Genomic DNA, 21,133 nt, shown 5'->3' with positions numbered 1-21,133 from the left:
ACCTGTGAGATGGATCTGCTATGATCTGGAATGCCCATTGTGTCTTACTGGCTGTTTCCACACACGTTAGATAATGCACTTTCAATACTCTTTAGTGAACATTTGGAACTGCTTTTCCATATGTGAAACAAAAAAATCCACTTCCAAAGGATTGCTAAAGTGCATTGAAAGTGCATTATTCAACGTGTGTGAAAATGGCCACTGTATCTGGTTGGATGTGGAAAATACTTCACTGAGGGAGGGATGTGTTCCATTTGTTTTGAAAGAAGCAGTTATGGGTCACCCCCCATAAAAATTTAAACAGCTACTACTGATTACAAATATACCCTTCTTGGGCAAGGTACAAGTATGCGGTAGCTAGAGATGTGCACAATTAAATTCCCAACCCAAAAATATACATGGAAATCGATGCTTCAAATCATTACTTTTGATTTTCTGTAACAGTAACACAAATCCAAGATGCCTGGGAAGAATATCTGTGGGTTTTATTTTCAAGTTTTGGTGCTTACCAGCCATGCAGCATGAGCATGTTTTTCTTTGATTCTACCGATTTCCTTGCAGAGGTGGAGCAAAGAGCAATCCCAGCTAATCCCAAACTGCCTCCCAGCCCTTTTTGTGGGGATTTTCCTCTGAAAGTAGAAAACCTGAAGGAACCAGCGGACACTGGAATGCTTGGTCCAATTCCCTTGAAATTTGGGTGGTCTTTAGTGGACAGGCAGTCGTCACCCCCCTGCAAGTTTGATGTCATTTGGTTGAAAAACTGCCTTGTCAGGCCCCCCACCCTGTCCCCCATAGGGAATAATGGAAAAGCTGCCTATCTCCTTCCTTACTCTGTTAAATAAACAGACCACAATAAGGAAGCATGACAAATAGAAATGTAAAAAAATGTTTATTGTCAGTCAGTTCCTGTAACAGTAGGAAAATGAAATGAATGCAAATGAGGGGAGTGTTTTTAATGCTAATTCCCATCCGGTGCTCTCCTGTTAGGCTGTCACCATTTTAGGCAGAGAGGCGAGTACTTTGGAGGTCTGTAAAATCGACCCCCTTTGTTCAATCTGCTTGAGACTTAGGGGAGTTTTATATTAAAGGATTTGTGTTCTGTGCATATTTGGTGTTATTCTCTTTACAAAGAGCTGCTCCAAACCCTTGGATAGATCCCTCACTGAAAATAATGGTCCCAAAGAAAACCCACATAGATTTGACTCCTGAACCTGTAATATCCTACCTGCAAATAAGCAGTCACAGTAAAAATCTTCCGCTTCCCCCAGATCAAAAATTATAATGAAAATTTTATCAGTGCACACCCCCAGTGGTAGGCATTCATCTCCAGACTTTCTTGAATGGTTATCTAAACTCATTTCAATCTGGTTTATGAACCTGTTTTAAGCCTGATATTGAGTGACCCCAGTGTACAGCCTTTGCTGGGAGACAAACAGGGCAAACTGATTCTCTTGCACCTCTCACCAGCTTTCAATACTGATGGTACTGTCTGGGTATTGGAGGCACCAGTGATTCCTTCTCTATATGGCTGGTCGCATTCAAGGGGACAACAGCTTGGCATTCTGGATTCAAAATGTGAGATCCCACACTGAAGATTTCTCTCTCTCTCTCTCTCTCTCTCACTCACACGCACTCCTAGTCAATATCTACATGAAATTATTTGGAGAGGTCACCCAGTTTTGGAATGACATATTACCCAGACATGGATTAAATCCAAGTCTACTCCTTTCCAAGTGAGTCAGTGGATGTACTGAATTGGAATCAGAAGTATTCTAGTTGGTAATAAAGCCAGTTGGAACTTGCGGACCCCATCTGTTCTCAATGAATTTGTTCTCTTTTTAAAGGAGTTAACTTATAACTTGGGAGTACTATTGGATGGAGGCACAGATCTCCTCGGGAGCACGTAATTGTCTAGGGTGCCAGCTGCATCCCTCTGAAGCATAATTTGGACTTAGTTATCCATGCAGTGGTCATATCCAGGTTCGACTGCTGCACAGTGCTGGATGGTGGGCTGCCTTTGACGACTGTCAAGGAGGTTCAGCTGGTCCAAAACACAGCTTTCCAAGCTACTGTGCTTATGAAAGAGCAAATGGAAGTGATTATGTCCCATTCCCTCTCCTCGCTGCAGCTTACAACAATCTTCAGCCCCAGCACATGATGCTTCTACAGTGTCACAGCATCCAGAGTGTCACAGCATTCCACCAATTTGGTACAGGATGCCTGTATACAGCACAGTTTGTGTTGATGAAGCCTCTGAAGCCCTGGAATCTACCAGAGTCCCCCTCACAGGGCCCACAAAGTGCTGATAAACCAGGGGATGGAGCAGATCACCTTGTCCAACGTTATGGTCCTATTTTATGTATTACAACAAGACCTCTATTCCCATCTGTTATTCAAAATATGCCATGCATCTTTCTAGTACATTTCCTTTATTGAAGCTGTTATATATCAAAAACACATTCACAGAATCTAAAGCCCATATATAATTTCATTTGAACCTCATTTTATTTCCTCATATGTTTCTGTGCCAAATTTTATGCGGTATGCTTAGAAATGGTTGATACGGTGAAACATTTTACTTTCTAATCTTTAATCTAAACACTTATAATTAAATAACTAAAAAGAGAAAAAAAACATTTATTGCTATAATACATTATAGGGGAAATATCTGCCCCACCTTGAAATGAAATTCATGATTTCAAGAATTAAAATGTTGTTAGATTACATTTGGTTATACAGTATATTACACATTTATAATATAAATTTATAATATATAAATTTAATTTATACATAATGAAAGAAGTCCAGGAAGCAGTAAGTGTCATATTCTGTATACTAGCACTGAAAACAGATGACAATTATACTAAATAAAGTGTTTAGCCACTTGACATCTCTTTAACATGGGTATTTTTCAGGAAATGGGTAACAATGGAGAGAATGATATCTAAATGATACAACAACAGAGATACAGGTTACCCCATATTTTAGGAAAATTTAGGCTACTTTACCCTGTTGCGGGTAGAACAATCTGTATGACACTGGTTTCATCCCATGCCTTCAAACATAGGGCTTATGCTGCTATGACGTGTTACATAGCATAAAAACCTTCTCCTCTTTGTCACTAATTTTCTTGATGCATCATAGCACACATCATAGCTGCATTTTGGACAGGAAAGTGGAGGAAGCAGAGCGCCCAAAAGAATTAGAAAGCAATCCTTTTAACATATAGGAACGGGTAAGAACAATTGCAGGGAGTCTTGCAGCTGGGAAAGCAGGAAGAGACAGCGTTTACTACATTCCCTGGTATGAATCGAGAGAGGGGAGATGCTCTGGGACAGACCTTGAATAGCTGACTCTAAACAGGTGTCCCATACCCTGTTGAATCTTTGACCACCTCAAAATGACTGCCATGAGAGAGCAATCAGAAAATATTTTGACATTCTAAGCAAAGTATCCTCCTATGACTAGGGCAGCTATTTCTGAATGGGTGCTCCTGCTCCCTGCTGAGTCAAAGCTGAGGCCTATTGGAATCTTATAAGAAGCACATCCTGCTCCAGTGAGTTTGCGGAAAGCCAAGACTGGCTCTATATGAACACATAATTTCAATAGTGCTCTTATCCCACATCCAAATTTCAACAATGGAACACAGTATAGAGCATGCTTGCCCCTGTTCCTCCTCTTAGCAGATAAGAAGACAAATGAGAGAAAATAGCACATATAGACAGCAGTCAATGGTACCTTCTTCATTATGTAAGCGATTTCTCTTCCTTCAGCTTATTCTACCTGTTTGCTGGTGGGTGATTTTCCAAACTTTCAATGGGCACAGATTCCATATGGCAAGTATAACATATAGTCAGGCAATTATTTTTTTATTAAGAATGTGATGACTACAACATGTGCCACCAATAATTTCTGGCTGCTTTTTTTGGTATAAAGTCATTAAGATACTGCATTTAAATAGCAATTGGCATTCAACTGGTTCACAGTACAGGGTGTGCAATACTTCTACATGAAAAGCCAAGCTACGTGCTATAGTGCTTTTAGGGCAATCACTTGATTATTCTTGTCTGGAATACTAAAAGCTTTCTCTATAAGCTGTCCACGAAGGCAAAGAAGGCTGGAGAGGTATGAAAGACCTGCTCTCTCCTCACACTTTTTGCCATTCTGGAAAGGGGATAGCTCTTATCAAAGGAGAGCTCTTTATTAGAAGGGAGGAATTACTTATGTGGTGTGACTAATGGTTCTGCCCAAGTTACTATGGCAGACTAGTAGTATCACAAAAAAGAGCAAGCCTGGCCAGCCAATACCTCCTTCCCTCTACAAAAAAAGCTGTTTTGCCAAGGATAAGTCAAATAATGTCTCCTTCTCAGGAACAGACAGATGGTGAGGGGCGAACAAAGAACAAAGCACCTCAATAGCATTTCCTGATTCTCTTCTAACAAAGAGAACCAAGCTGCTTGCCCACAAACAGTGTAACTTGCAGCTTGCATTAAAATCTGAGGCATTACATGTTTGGTGCACAATGTGTCCAATGTTTTGAGTACACAGAACCAAAATAGAGGCCATACAACATCTGCAAATGGGTATAGTTAAAGGGGGCTTTAAGAAAGCATTTGAAACAGAGACACTGAAATATAGTTCACTTAATATATTTCTGATAAAAAATAAAAATTTAAAATAGGTAATGCGCTTTTTGAAATTTTAATACTGGCTTTCATGTGTTAACGAGCTAAAGTGCTGTCATGTTTCTTTTTTATTTTCAGTTTATATAAAACACAAAATATTAACTCATCTATTTGAAAATACAAGGAGAAACACTCTAATCTACACCTGTTGATGTTCCCAAGAAATTTGTTTTTCCATCTTCAAAATCCTTCTTTTGAAACCAGGCCTTTGTATTTGTTCCTTGAAGATAAGCATCAAGAAAGTAACAGATCCCAGGAATATCACTTGGAAAATTGGGAGGAAGTTCCTCTCTTGAACGGGCAGTAAACACAAAGCCTGGGTAATCCTTTAGCAACCTGCAACCAAATTAGTGTCATTAGGTATAAAATTAAATGTACACTATAATCACTAGAGAGATAAAAATCTGAAATCTTTTTTTAAAAAACTTTTTGTTGTCTGCATTAGAGGTTGAATGATTTTCTAAACTAATCATTGCAGTTACAAAATCTATGGGGAATTCCAAAGCATTCATTGACCTCTATGTACTTAAGCATAGGGGAAGTTCTATGCACAGTTCCAACTCTGGCAGTGAAGAGAATGATCAAGAACAACCTCTGGGATACGTGGTGCACTGTGTATACATCAGAATTACTAGAATGAGACTATTATGTATGTATAATAATGGTGAAATCACTTATTTTGTGGCTCAATTCTCTTTTATCCCCTGAAAATTACATACAAGATGACTTGCTATATTTCTCACACTTTTTTAGCATTTTCACCTAATTAATGGGGAAGATATAAGGGTACAAAATCAATACTATTTTAGGGAGAAAATGCTTCAACCTGTATTTCAAACAAAACAAGTGTGTATAATATAGAAATATATTAAAATAACAATTAAGGAAGCAAACAAAAATGAAATGAAATATGACAAAAGTATTTGATGAGAGGTCGTGAGACAACAAAGATAATCTAAGATGGTACTCTAATTACAAACAAAAATTACAAAACTGCAGTCAGAATACATTTGAATGGGGGATAAAAAGTCTACATTAAACATTTGTCAATAAGTTGCTTTCTTCACATTTAATATCAGCATTTCAAAAAATGTATCATATTTGATTAGATAGCTAAAAGATGAAATGGGTAGGGGCATGCATTCAGATACACCTAACTCAAAATTATATCCAAATTTACATCTGTTTTGTGTCAGTTTGTGGTACTCAAAATGACACAAAACGCTCCTGAAATTCCAGGAGTAAAAACATGGATCTCCCAGAATGTTGGGAATATTTCAGGGTCGCAGGAATGCGGAGGGGAAAAGAGGAAGCCCGCCAGGGAAACAGCTGTTAGCTAGAGTTTCTCTTCTCTTTGGAAGAGAAAAGAGACCCCCAACTAACAGCTGATGACCAGACAGTCCTGGCCTCCATCCACGGCCCTTTCAATTTAATAAGGGGAAAGACAGAAATGGCCCCAGATTTACTATGCTGGCATTTGTCCCTGCTGGAGACTTCTCCCTGCTGCTGGCACTGGATGCAGCAGAGCCTGCTCCACAGCAGATAAATCATGGCCAGGCTAGTGGTCTCCCATGCCCCTGTGGTGCTTGACGGTCACAAAAGCCCTTTCCTCCTCTGCTACAGCAGTGAGGAGAAGCAGGACAAAGTCAGCATGGTAAGTCTGGGGCTGGCTTCCTCTCTTTCCCTCTATGGCCCTGCTGCCTTGGGTGAGGGTGAATGACAGAAATAACCACCCCAAATTCCAGGGGACCCTGCCCCCCCCCAAAAAAAACTTGGAAAAAATCCTGAACTGGTAACAATACCTCTGAAGAACAGGATAATGAAAATAGAGCTTTACTTGCAATCCAAATACAAAATTATTACAACATTAAGTGCACATCCCTACAAATGGGATTGCAGATTTAGAACCAAAATCAAGTTATCATAAATGTATGCTTCTTTAAGTCACATCCAGGAGTCACCAGTATGATACCTGTTCTGAAATGTTCAAACTAAATGTAAAAAGGGGGTCATTATTAGGGATGCCAGCTGGCCTGGACAAAAAATGTCTAGTCCCTTCATAGATGCTCAATGTGAGGAAATAGGCAGTGGACATTTTTCAGGGCATGAAATAATATCACCTAGTAAATAACATCCTATTAAATATTAAAGGGAGAGAACATTCTTCTCAAGGCCAGCAGGTAACCCTCCTTATTACAGCATGTATACTCCGTTTGTTCTATCTGAAGGAGTGGACAGGCTCCTTGGAGGCTTGAGGCCTATCACTGGCTTTTATGACACTTCCTGGCTAATTAAATCTGCTGCTGGGGGGTAGAGGTTGCTAGCGGACCGGTTAGTTGGGGGTCTCTTTTCTCTTCCAAAGAGACGAGAAACGCTAACTAACAGCTTTTCAATATCTACATGAAACCACTGGATAAGATTATCTGGAGAATTGGGTTGGGTTGTCACAAATATACAAATGACATTCAGCTCTGGCTTGTGCTTCTGGCCAATTCCAGGGAGGCTGCAGAAATTCTGAACTGGTGCCTAGAAGAAGTTTTGGAGTGGACATGGGCTAATAAACTGGAGCTTAATCCTAACAAGATGGAAGTGCTACTGATGAGTGGGCTTTCCTGGGCAGAAAATATCTGGCCACTGTGGTACATGTCCTGGATATACATCTAGATTAGATTCCTGCAATGAACTCTACATGAACCAGTTTGGTGTAGTGGTTAAGAGCCGCAGGACTCTAATGTGGAGAACCAGGTTTCATTCTCCACTCCTCCACTGAAGCCAGCTGGGTGACCTTGGGCCAGTCACAGCTCTCTCTGAGCTCTCTCATTTCCACCCACCTCACAGGGTGATTGTAGCGGGGATAATAACAACACTTTGTAAACTGCTGTGAGAGGGTATTAAGTTGCCCTGAATGGCAGTATATAAATCGAATGTTGTTGTTGTTGTTGTTGCTGTTATGAGCTGCCCTTGAAAAGTGTTCAGAAACTTCAGTTGGTACAGAATGCTGCAGCCAGGATGTTGACTGAAATGGAATGGACCGTATCACTCCAGTTTGGGTCCATATACACTGGCATTGAATCTGTTTCCAGATGCAATACAACATTCTAGTGTTAACCTTTAAAGTTCTACATGGCTTGAGACCAGCATACCTGAAGGACTGCCTACTCCCTTACAAAGCTACCAGATCACTATGGTCATTTACCAAGGTACCCCTTGCCTTCTGCTTTGGGTGCCCCTGCCTTCTGAGATTATGTGAGCGGTAACCCAGGAGAAGGCCTTCTCAGTTGCAGTACTGAAACTCTGGAACTCTCTCTCCCCAAAGAGACTCACCTGTCCCCTTCTATTGTCATCTTCCACCATTCAGTGAAGACTTTTTGTTTTGTTTTGTCTGGAGTTCACTCAATGATCCCTCCTTAATTGTTGCTTTTATGTATGTGTATTTTATTGTATCGCATATGCATTATAACTTGGTTTTAATTGTTTTAATGATTTGTTTCTGTTGTTTTAAGGATTTTTAAGGTATGTTTTTATTTTACATGGTTTTTATTCTGTTAGCTGCCTAGTGTTCCTGATGAGGGCAGAAAAGCAATGTATAGAATTTGCAAATAAATAAATAAATAATAGATCCAGGTTGCAATCCTAAAAACACTTTCCTGGAAATAAGCTCCATTGACATCTACTTAGAATTGCTAAGGGTTGCCCCAATTCAATAACAACTACACAGACAAAATTTTGCCAGAATTAGAATGGGGTAATGATAGCCTAGGACTTTTATCTATTACACTATTACAAAATAGGTGGGTGCCTTCTTTACTTGCAAGGGCAATCCTAATGAATTTATTCTGACAGTCTTGAAGTTATCAGCATAATCTTGTTATTTTAGCCTTCTTACAGATGCATCAAACTGAAAAAGTCAAAGAGATGAGTAGTCCAAATTAAATGAATAAAACTGAGCATTGCTAGCAATTTTCAAACTTCATCCTGACACTTCAAAGTTTTAAATGTGTGGGGAAAGTGGGACATGTTGTATAATGTCTTAATTATGACTATGGTGCTCAAACAACTACCTCCACAGATACTTAGCATGTACTATATGCTCTTGGGAATAAAAAAACCCCCAAGAACTGCCTTTATTTTCAGTATTTTTAAGAGCAAAAATAAATACTGAGGTCAAGTATAGCAAAGACGGCTAGCAGATACATAAGTGTTTGGTTGTTCCATACTTACTAAGTCTGTATGTAAGTGCTAACTCTTTGTGATTGTTGCTGTGTTACCAAGCTCTCAGACAGAGGCGGCCCCCCTGCTCTTAAACACATTGGTTCATGAAAGCAGATTCTATTTAACATAACAACATTTCCTTCTATGTAGTGATGTGCTAAATTTTGGAACTGGAAGGATTCAGAAAGAAATTATTTTAGCTCAAAATTCCCAAACCCATGATGACCTCAGATCATACCACCCCAGAATTCAGGGCTATCTTATAACAGGATGAGCACACACACCCCTCACCTAATCCACCTCAACCCCCGTTTGTTGGTCCAAATTGTCTGAAAACCCAACAAACTATTCCCAGGGGAAACAAAACAGGCAAAAAGCCCTACAGTCAACAAAATAGTTTTCTGTAACAAATTTTTAACTATTTTATAAAGTGCAAAAATTGTTAAAATTTGTTACAAAAATATTTTGTTGACTGTAGAGCTTTTTGCATGTTTTGTTTCTCCTGGAAATAGTTTGTTGGTTTTTCAGTCTGTAATCCCACGGAGAGCCCTCTCGGTTCCTGGGTCCAAATTGTCTGGCTTTGGCAGCAGCAATTGGGCTAGAGCCAAGGTCACTATGGCCAAGGAGGCTGCTACAGCAGCTTGCAAGGTGCCAGGACCCCTGCTGCTTTCTTGACCATAATGGAGGCCCTAGCACCAGCTCTGCTATTGGCAGGATGTCTCCTATTACTGTCTAGTAAGCCTGGGCAAAGAGAAGAGAATAGTGCAAGGTTCAGAGGGTTTGGGAAGGGCTGTCATCAAGACCACAATGGAAAAAAACCCAATCATGATCAGACCAGTGTGTTTGTGGGTGTTAGTGAGTTAGAGGAGGAATGGGTGAGTGGGAGAAGTCAGTGGGTGTTGGTGAGTGGGAGGAGGAATAACTTGATTCACCTTCTATTGTTAAAAGAAGAAGGGCTCTTTCTTTACTACTTCTATGCAATGAGTTTTGGATTAGATTTTTATGAGGTAAAGCCACTCAGTGAGACTAAAACACATATTCTAAAGACTGAGCACTTTGGGGAAGAAAATAAATGCAGATAAATATGTGAAAACACAAAACTAAACATCACTAGCATGATACGTGTTGTATATTGTAAATTACCACACCTGTAGGTCGTTGGGCTGACATTTATTTTCCTAGCGACACTGCAAGACTCGAATTTGTTGGCAAGTGTCACGTTGTTTCCAAACAGACAATATCGTGGCATTTTAACACCAACAACGCCGGCAAAGACGGATCCAGAATGCAGACCTATACGCATCTTTTAGAATTAAAGAAAAACATTTTAAAATTGTATGGCTAGAATAAAACCAAAGTTTCAAAGGCACCTAGTTTTATTAGTTCCTCTTGAATCATTACACATTATGATCATGAGCAAGCAGAGGGACTTGTGTAAGGAGATGACAGCAAGTGAGGCACAGGGGGGATAGAGTGTTGTACGAGGGCCTGGGAGACCTGGGTTCAGATCCCCATACACCAGGAAACTCACTAGATGAATCTGATCCATCCACACTCTCTCTCTGCCCAAGCTGCATCACAGGGTACAATGAAGGAGGAGAGAGAACTATCTATGCCACCTGAAGACCCTTGGAGGAATGGTGTGCGAAAAATGGTCTACATGAAAGAGTAAGTGGGATTTCACAGAACATCTCCGATCTAAGCACCATCGTTACCTAAACTCAGACCTTCAACAAATCCTCTGAATCATGTGACTGCAGACCACGTCCTGGGTCCATTCATTTAAACAAGACATGCATAGAGAGCTCTTGAACAAATGGGACTTGCATATCAGCAGGGGTTGTGGATGGTTCTCAAAAATGGAATCCACAAGGGACTAATATGTGGGAGGGCTAAAAGGTACCAGAGTCCTTATTGTGTTAATGTGAGAGTTACGGAGATAGTTTCCACAGGACACAGTTTAAAGCAGCCACAAAGATGCTGTGGCAATATGGGGAAGGAGAGCTTAGATTCAACATGGCAAAATGAGCCCTTGTCTATGTCACACCTGTGCTAGGAATGAGAGTGCAGGGCAAAATCATTCCGCTTATGCATTTTCCATTAGGATTTCATTTAGGTTTTGCCTTATTTTTTTATTTAGAAAATTGTCTGTTGCGCCTTGCTGTGCTCTTAGGTTTAATCTGCATTTCCCCGATAACTAAACAAGGATGGCCTCACAAGGAGTATTCACACACAAAATCAATGGGCTTAGACTGGAGTAACTCGTTTTAGGATTGCACTGTTAATCTGCATTTTCCCCATCTCCATGTTTCTGACATGGTTAGACAACTGGGATGTCACTTAAGACAACTGAACAATTGAGGGCCAATTTTTATCAACTCCATTGAACGCTTTTCAGCACATCTGCATGGAATCTAAAATAACCACCACCTACACAGTGGGAACAAATGACTGAAATCTGCCATTAATTTTGCATTCTAGGTTGGAATAAAAATAAGTAAATAATATATAAATAAATAATATATAAAATAAAAATAATTTTGTATTCTAGGTAAGAATAGAAATAAATGAAAATATGGTTGCCAGGCTGATCCTGGCAACGGGGGGCGGGGGGACACGGAGAGCATGCATGATGTTGGCTTTGTCTACACATGGCTTCTGGGGAAAATTCAGATGTAAGGTAGCTCTAGAATTCCCTGAGCTACCCTATGTCATTTCCAGTTTTTTTCCTGGAAGTGATGTAGTGACACAGCTGATATCACTTTTTTTAAATTTTTACATTTTTAAATTTTAAAAAATTCTTCCATCACAAATAGGGCTGCCAGTGGAAGGCCTCCTGCCATAGTGGGAGTCCTTGTAGCCTTACATAAAAACGAAGTTCAAAGTGTCCTTTCTATAAATTTCGAAGGGAAAAAAGAAATAAAATCAACACACTTCATTGCAATATTTCTATTAAATACTCACAAGGGACAATAAAAGGACTCCTTAAAGGGGAAAAAAACCCTTATCTGGTATATTAGACAAAATTCTCTTCTCTCAAGTTTTAACATATTCAGAAGTTCAATCATTTACTTTCCCCAACATTTGTACTAAATAAAGATTGCAAATCTGTCTTGTATTACTTTTCATAATTATATTTAAATAATAAATGCAATGCAGTTTGTTTATTCTACCCTGTCCAGCAAAATATTTAGCAACATGCTGCCTGTTCCCACTCAAAAATACTAGTTATTTATATCATACCCACAAAAACAGACACCTCTGTGGTTATATACACAATTTCTATCTCCCAAGATATCTGCATAAACAAAGGCTTATTTCACAGCTATAGAATATGTTCAAAGCTAGAATCCAAAAATAATTGCTTTGGAGGAGTTTTCAAAATTCCCCATGAATTTCATGGAAATACAGACCACTATACAAGGCTAGCCCATGATCTTTTGGTGCACTAGACAAACTTTCACATCCCCCCCCCCTTCCCGGCAATAGAATTGTGCCTGACTGGGGGGAGGTGAAACTCTGGCTGAATTGTACTTGGCTATGGTTTCCAGGTCCCCTTACCATCCTGGCAGGGGCGGGGGGGGCGGGGGAGAGACCTAGCACTTGCCTTATTTTGCTCTCCATGCGCAAGCTCCTGAGCCTGTGTTATGATGTCACTTCCAAGAAGTGACGTCATTGTGCAGGCTCAGGAGTGCAGGCGTGCTTCACACTGACCCAATTTGGGCCCGAAACAGGTCCAGTTCAGCTCATTTGGGACCCAAATCGGCCAGCTGTAAAGCGCAGGAGCACTCTTAGGACGGTGCAACATCACTCCTGGGAATGACATCATGATGCTGCCCGGGAGTGCTCCCGGGAGGTCTGTTCCCCCACCTCCCCCTCCACCAGCCAGATGAATGGTGGCAGGGGGGGGTGGAGGGTGTGAGTAAAGGATCCCCTGCCCTACCAAGGGATCTGGGATCCCTATGCTTGGCCCAGACCCCATCTGGAATGAAGCAAGCATGGACCACCAGCAGTGCTAACTGAAATCCTCTCCTGCATGGCAAGTGAGAGCTTTCAACCCTCACCCTGTGCCTGGTGAGTGGGACCTGCTGCAAGGCTGATCTTCCTTCTCTCCCTGCCATCACTGGGGAACAAGGCTTCTGGCCCCTGAGCTGCCACAGAATGAAATGTCATTTGGTAGCGGATTGGGGGGTGACAATGGTGCAGGAAGCAGACTGCAGTAACCGGGGTATGGGATGGCAGCAGTAGTCACTGCTCTTGCTCCTTCAGTCATTGCCATTGTTAGATAAAGGAAGAAGACAGCTGGGCTTTCAAACTCTCACCTGCATAAGGTGGTTGGGCAAGCAGTCATGGGTCAGGAGCTCCTGAGATACCAGTGGCAGTAAAAGCCTACTCTTTCTGCTTTTTCTCACTCCAACCAGGCTTCCCCGTTGTTGGGCTGCAATGGCAAAGTGTTTTTTTCACCTGCTCTTCATTGGGGGGACGAGGGGGGCTGGGGTTGCCAAGCAGGATGTGATAACCAACAGGAGATGGGGGTGGGGACACAGAAGGGCTGCCACTGGCAACATCGTGATATCACTTCTGGACAGAAGTGATGTCAGTTTTTTCTAGGAATTGCTAGGAACACTATGGTAAAACCATATGTTTCTGTTGATTCCTAGAAAGGACTGGTGTCACTTCCAGGTGACATCACATCATTGGGCTAACAGTCATTTTTAAATTTTTATCCTGCTGCCACTTATGGTAATAGGACATGAGAGCTATGGTTGAGGGACCCCCCCCTTGTCAATCTTAGGTGGGCTCTAGGCCCTCTTTCAGAGTCATTTTTCCTCTGTCAGCCCCTGGCTGATCCCAACATTGCAGGAGAGGCAGCGTGGTCCCACACAGAGCTATCCTGTCTCTTAAGCATTAGGACTTCTGGCACCCCTCCAGCTCTGGCATCCTAAGCAATCAGTAAACTACAAAAATAAGGAAATCCCAGCCCCCTCATTACTGTAAACATTGTTATTATCCTCACCTTGATGGCTTCTCCATGCGGAGACATCACTTCATCTGACAGTTCCATCATCTTCAAAGCCATTAATGCTATCTGAACAGCATGGGTGTCACTTTCTTTGTGCAAGCCTCCAGCAACACAATAGGCATCTCCAATGGTTTCTACCTGCACATGAAATTCATTTTATAATACAAGGAAAAAATATGACCCAAGTTTTCATTAGCCCACCCTCCCCCCATCCCCAACGAACACTCACCCACCTCAACCTGTAACTGTTACTCAAGGTAAATGTGAACGGGAATTCTGTCATACTATTTGCCTCAAGAGATTTGCCAGCTGATGAAGCTGACTATTTTGAGTTGTCCAGGATAACAGAAGTGTTATTATATCCAAATGTTTACTCTTCATTCACCATCTATGAGGTTCTAGTAGTGATACCCAAGCCACTTACTCATAAACAGTATCACTGAAGTCAACAGATCTGCTACAAATTATATATGCTAAGGATTGAGGTCCTACATACATAATGTTCTCAATTACTTATTTGAGTTATGTCATCATCTTCTAGGTTATATTATATCTCCACATGGCTGCCTATGTAACTCACTCTGCAGACAACTTGTGCTTCATTCTCTTACTGATCATACTTTAATCTCCTTATAGTCTGTGTCACAATAGCTTTTCTGGTGCCATTCATTCCTGTACAGATTGGTTCTCCCTTTCCAGATGACTAATTTACCAGTGCAATAAATTCTCTACCTTGTAGACATCCAGCTCTCCACATTGGTAATCAAAACGAGTGTACAGCTCATTAAGCATGGTGATAACCTGCATAGGTGAGCACTGGGAACAGATTGCAGTGAACCCTACGATGTCAGAGAAAAGCATTGTGACATTATTAAATTTCTTGGCTTGTACAACTTGTCCCTGCCACAGCTGTTGGGCGACCTCCCCTGGAAAAATAGAACACAAAAGATCGACTGTCTTCTTTTTCTCCTCTTCAAGGGCTTGGTGCGCCTGTTCAAGGGTAGCTTTGAGCTTCCCCAGTCTTTTCTTCAGTCCATCTTGAGCTCTGGCTTGCTCGCCTATTAAAACAACATCCCTTAATGCATTATGAATTGGAATATCTGAAAGATATAAGCCACGTCCTGTAAAATCTTCTAGCCTGTCAACACAGGGAGATCCCAAGAACAAGACAGCACTGGACTCAAATATGTAGATCATTTGCCCTTTAAGGTCCATAACCTGAAACAATGAGAGAAAGATAAGGTGATGTGGGCTACAGTGTGATTAGCAGTTCCCTTAACCCTGAACAGCAAGGTTCCCCTCCCCCATCAGGAAAAGTAAAATGGCAGGAACACTCATCAGGTGAAAAGATAAGTCTTGCATGCCAAAGTGGCATGAGAAAGGGTGAGCAGAAGGTACTGCATCTGATCAGGCAATGAAGCTGTCAGAATGTTTGCAGCTAGCTTCTGAGAGAAAAAGGACAGGCATCGGTGTATATTTTTTCCCCTCTTGAGCAGTGGACCTTGAGGCCAGAAAGCAGGAATCTAAGGAAAGAATGGGTAGTGGGAACATGAAGAATGAATGAACCAAGAGGAAAGTAAGTCTACAACAACACAAAGCACATCTAGGCCCAGCTGGAGGAAGGCAATTAAAAATAAATATGACTGGGGATAAGGGCATTTACAAGGAAGAACTAACAGGCATGGGAAAGGTTAAACATGCCCGACAATTCTCAGCTGTATATCTCCCTTTTTCCTGCAATACAGCTGTAAGGCAAACATAGTATTGAGAACTAGGTTTTTTCTTCATATGGAAGTTTGTATAAATTTCCTTCAACCAACATTCAGTAAGAGAGCCTTAACAAGCACAACCCCACACTCCAATACACATCAGAGAACGCTTTTCAGCTACAGCTTGTATCTCTATTAAAAATACTGATAAGTTATCAGCATGAGTTTGGAATAGAGTAGATTCAGAATGCCTAATACAGATCGGGCCCTTAGATTAGTAATACCTGAAGTAGAAGCAACAATATAGCCAAATCCTTTATCTATGTTCATCACTTAGCTGCAAGCAGTATTGTGATAATTCAATACAGACAGAACTGCAAAAGAAAATAGTATCTTTAGAACAGAAGATCTGACAAATTTGAACAGCACTGGAAGCTACAGTAGAAATAATATCATAGGACCCTGACTAATTTATCTATTTACATTTGGGGAATCTGTATATGCATATTTAAATGCTCCTCCATGGGATAAAAACTCCCCTATGTTCACAACGAAGGAAAAATTGTAGCCTAAACATCTCCCTAAGATGCTGTTTCTCAATGTACTAAGGTTATATAGTAAAAAAAAAAAACAGTGTTAATATGAGCTTTGACTGATCCAGGTCTCCAGATTTATTTAAAGGATAAAAAATGAATACACGCGCATGTCGTACTTCTGCCTTTTGCAGTTCTACTGTAATATCTGAACAGAACCTAAGACAGGGAAGGCATACGAACATCAAATGGGCATACAGCTCACACATCTCTCTTACCTCCTACATGCACACGTTCCTTATTCAGGTATTAAAAGGTGGGGGGGAGCATACATGGGAGCAAGAGGCATTGTTGTGTCCACTTGCTGGAGCTTTGGATACAAATATCCAAAGCAGCTCTTATATAAATGTACCCGACTTAGAAGTGGAGGAAGAGGGAACATAAAAGGCAATGGACTCGTTCTTACCCCAGTTGACTTTTTAAGAACATTGCCCCCTCTTCTCACTCTTATAGTAAACTGCATGTTCAGCATTGTCATGATCCCACTAAATGTGCAGTTTATTTTAGGGGACAGGATTTCAAAGCACTCCTCAAAGTTTGGCTTTGCCTGAAATTCTCTCCTGTTTAACAGTCTTCTTATACCATTGCCAACTTGAAGAATTGCCATATCCTTGTCAAACATGCAGTGAAATGGGAAAGTCTTGCAGAACATAGAAGCAGGAATCACAAGAGACGACTGAGGCTTACAAGGCGATAAGGACGGCTTTGCACTTTTGACTTGTACAGAATACAACAAATATGGCTGATTAATGAACTCGGCGCTGTCTTTGCAGAAGCAGGGCGGCATCAGCATCACTTCCACTTCTGTTTCATACAAAATATGAGCTGCTGCTTTAATCATGCCAGAGAGGATGAGACTAGTTGTTTTCTTAGGGAAGAAATAGTAGACATTTAAGAAATCTGGGTCCTTTTCCAAGCACAGTATGGAGACCTCCTCCAGTCTCCCTTTTTTCTCTGCTTCTTGGCAATGGCCACTCTGCTTTAAAAGAGTACTGAAGCTGTTCAGAAAGTCTTTAAGAGTCCCTCCAACAACTCGTAGAATGTTTTCATCTTCTTCATAACATATTTTGAAAAGCTCTTCACCAAGAGATTCCTTTATAATGTTTACTGGAACTCCTGTAAGCGCAAAACATTTAGGTCAGAGGTGTTCCTCTAAGCATAACATCCCCCCCGCCCCCATGCATGACTTTGAATTTCAATGATTTTTCTTTCCTTTCACCAATCCTATGTTTTCCCAAGGCTAAGTTTAACAAACTCATTTCAGTCTAGTCTCTGACGGCTCCTTCTATACTCCAGAGACCTTGCACAACAGAGGCAAAGCACCAGCATACTTCAGGCAGCTTATTTATATTTGACAAAAATCTGGAAATCATTTATTATAGATAGCAATAAAGGCCTTTCTAAATGGCCAAATCAAGACTAATTACTTTGATTATGAACACCAACAGTGCAATTAATCCTAATTGCAGGATTCCAGTGACTTTAATAAACGTAGAAAGGTGTAACTCTGTTTAGGATTGCACTGTAAATTCCAAGGTAAGTAAACAATTTCTTTTCCATGGTAAAAAAGGGAAAAGTGATGGGCAGGAGAGAGATTAAGTAATCCTCCTCCATTTTCTACTTCTTCACTGCAAAGCATTCCTGCTGCATTGCCCCAAAGTAATTATCAAGTTTTCCTAGCTGGCACAGCAGAAAGTAGATTCCCAAGAATGCATTTAAAGGAATAAAAAAGAAACATACATGGAGTTGAAATAGTTGAGTACAACATCCCATGTACCAGTCACTATCACAATCAATGTGCTTGCTTATAATAGAAATATAAAGGAGTTAGCCGTGTTAAGTCTGTAGCAGCAAAATCAAAAAGAGTCCAGTAGCACCTTTAAGACTAACCAACTTTATTGTAGCATAAGCTTTCAAGAATCACAGTTCTCTTCATCAGATGCATGGAGGGCAAGAAGAAACTGGTCAGATATGTAGGTGGAGAGGGGAGGGAGGAGTAGATGCAAACAGTCGCTTCTGATATGGAGATCAGTTTGCTTCTGTTAAGGAAGTCAGTTACTTCTGATAATGAGATAACCATTCATAGTCTCTATGCAATCCCAGCCTGACTGAGTCAAATTTACATATGAATTCCAATTCAGCAGCTTCCCGTTGGATTTTGTTTTTGAAAGGTTTCTGTTGAACTACAGTGACCTTTAAGTCCTTGATGGAATGTCCTGGTAGATTGAAGTGTTCTCCCATTGGTTTCTGGATGTTGCCATTTTTAATGTCAGATTAATGGCAACACCCAGAAACCAATGGGAGAACACTTCAATTTACCAGGACATTCCATCAAGGACTTAAAGGTCACTGTAGTTCAACAGAAACCTTTCAAAAATAAAATCCAACGGGAAGCTGCTGAATTGGAATTCATATGTAAATTTGACTCAGTCAGGCTGGGATTGCATAGAGACTATGAATGGTTATCTCATTATCAGAAGTAACTGACTTCCTTAACAGAAGCAAACTGATCTCCATATCAGAAGCTACTGTTTGCATCTACTCCTCCCTCCCCTCTCCACCTACATATCTGACCAGTTTCTTCTTGCCCTCCATGCATCTGACGAAGAGAACTGTGATTCTCGAAAGCTTATGCTACAATAAAGTTGGTTAGTCTTAAAGGTGCTACTGGACTCTTTTTGAATAGAAATATAATACTTGCTATTGCAATAAAGGATGAAGGATTGTATTTTCTCAGCAACCAAATACTATGGTTTGAATGCCAGAGGAATATAATTTTGTTGCCATGCAATCACTTGCTTTCTAGATCCTGTAAAACAACTAAGCAACCATTTTGTGTTTATTGCACTAGAAAACATTTGCTTATAGTGCCAGCTTCTCATCTTAGACAAAACAAATTTAAATTATCCAACATGTGAGGACTATACTTTTAACATGAAGATAACTTATCTCCTACTGTGTTCTCAAAACTGCAAATTACTGAAAAATGGACAATTGCTACTGATCTCCCTTTGCCTATTCAGTTGCATTCCTTCCTTTTGGACAAGGACCACATCCTTTCTGTTTGCTATATGGAACCTATCCCATTTTCTGTTTCGTAAGCAAAAAGTTGTAGCAGTTGATGTTCATAGATATAATATTACCTGTGGCATTGGCATGAACCATGATTAGCTTTTCAAAATCTTCTCCTTCCCCAGAATTCCTACAAACAATGCAAAATAAACCTTTTTAAATGACCAAGTCTGTACTAAAACTGTACTAAAACATCCATACATCTTATATCCCTCACCACAATTCAGAGTACACCCACAATTCAAAGTACATCCTAAGTTTGAAAGTCAACAATATTACTTATCAAGTAAATCTGTTTAAATCTGGGGTACTATGCCTACTTTGTCTGTATTTTCATTGTGGAGACTCTTGACATAAATGGGGCTCTGTTTCTAAGGAAAAGCTAGATTTAAAAGTCAGCAATTTTAAACTGTCAGCTCTCGTGCCATAAGATAATCTTCCTACTCTCACTTGTATGAGAAGGAAAGCAGAACAGGTTGTTTTCAAAGTAGTGAAGGTGACTATTCTAAAAGGGAATATTGTTTGGAATTCAGTCTTGGTACAGAGACACAGTTTTGACAAAAGTTCCCTGGGGCTTGATATTAAATTTGATACCAAACTCTTGATTACTTCTGGTGCCAGCAATACCAGATATCTCGATAGGACAAATAGGTCAGTTCCTACTCAAACAAATAAGGAACACAAATTTGATATTAAGAACTGCAGTATTTGGGATTCAGTGGGAGAAATTTCAGTTTCCCAAGACATCCTGTAATCATTTGACCACAAAAGAAGTTTCCAAAGGAAGATTTTACAATACTACCAACTATGGCTGAACAGGGATTTTTGATTTCTACCTCACCATAGGCATTGATTATCTTAACCAAATTTGAGATTCCCCACACATTACATGTATTAACTAGCTAAACATAAGTAGTGAATGGTCTCTATATTTGTACTGATTAAATTCTGAATTTTACATAATTAGTTTCACCCTGTAGTTTCTGAATTTCACGGCCCCTTGAACCTGCGAACCTGCAATATAAAGTATCTGCATTGTAAGATCCACTATTGCATCTGACAAAAATAGATTCTGTGAAAGCCTATGCTGGAATAAAATTTGTTAGCCTTTAAGCTGCTCATCATTCTTCATTTTTGGTGCACCAAGTAATATGGATACCTCTCTTGACTAAATAACAAAATAATTTATGTGATAAAATTGCAGTGAAATACTAGAAGATTTTCCTGGGAGTAAGCCCCATTGAATAGACCTCAGTAGGATTCTTAGCAGAACTGCTTAAAATTGCTGTCTCAAGTCTCCTGGAAATTGGTTCTTAAATATTGTTAAATTCAATCATAGACATCCAATGACATGAAATGTGAGCAGAAATTCAGTGTCAGATGTGCTGTATCCCAGTTCATTGGTAAATACATGATGTGTGTTACATTTATTTGGTGTTCCAACTGTATGTTATTTAACTAACTTACCTGATTTCTTGTATTTTATGTTTTGATAGCGTTCTCTGAAATGCAAGATACAACCTTTCATACTGGAATAAGAAAAGATATATTAATTAAAATGAGAGTTTTAAAAACTGAACACTAGAATCGACATATTAGTACTACAAAAACTCATAAGCTGAGCTTTAAATGTTTAACAAATATTACTTTAAAAAAACAGAGCTACTAGATGGGAAAGATCCAAATATCTGTTCCTGCCATGTGGCAGATGTTTCTTTGCCTTTGAGCCACACTATGTATTGTAGTATGTAAAACGCATAGGCCTCAACCCAAGGAAAAACACATGGGGCACAAATGCTATACTCTAGGAGACGGACGGGATTCCCAAAGCTAGAGAGA

General features: G+C 40.2%; 1 protein-coding gene across 3 annotated transcripts in view; it reads right to left on the bottom strand.

Moving 5' to 3' along the window:
* Window positions 1–2,483: 2,483 nt before the first annotated feature.
* The window catches only part of GUCY1A1 (guanylate cyclase 1 soluble subunit alpha 1), a 47,555-nt gene continuing 28,905 nt past the window's right edge, over window positions 2,484–21,133 (bottom strand). For all 3 annotated transcript variants that reach the window (XM_054990053.1, XM_054990055.1, XM_054990056.1), the window contains exons 3-9: window positions 20,762–20,823; window positions 19,366–19,424; window positions 16,629–17,338; window positions 14,653–15,138; window positions 13,915–14,058; window positions 10,046–10,200; window positions 2,484–5,021 (exon numbers count right to left, since the gene is read on the bottom strand). In XM_054990053.1, the coding sequence (XP_054846028.1) occupies window positions 4,820–5,021; window positions 10,046–10,200; window positions 13,915–14,058; window positions 14,653–15,138; window positions 16,629–17,338; window positions 19,366–19,424; window positions 20,762–20,823 (1,818 nt within the window). In that variant the 3' untranslated portion in view covers window positions 2,484–4,819. The remainder of the gene's footprint in view (window positions 5,022–10,045; window positions 10,201–13,914; window positions 14,059–14,652; window positions 15,139–16,628; window positions 17,339–19,365; window positions 19,425–20,761; window positions 20,824–21,133) is intronic.

Source organism: Eublepharis macularius, chromosome 10 (genome assembly GCF_028583425.1).
Source record: "Eublepharis macularius isolate TG4126 chromosome 10, MPM_Emac_v1.0, whole genome shotgun sequence".
Taxonomy (NCBI): Eukaryota; Metazoa; Chordata; class Lepidosauria; order Squamata; family Eublepharidae; genus Eublepharis; species Eublepharis macularius.
Note: the sequence above shows the minus strand (reverse complement) of the source record. Positions and strands in the feature narration are given on the sequence as shown.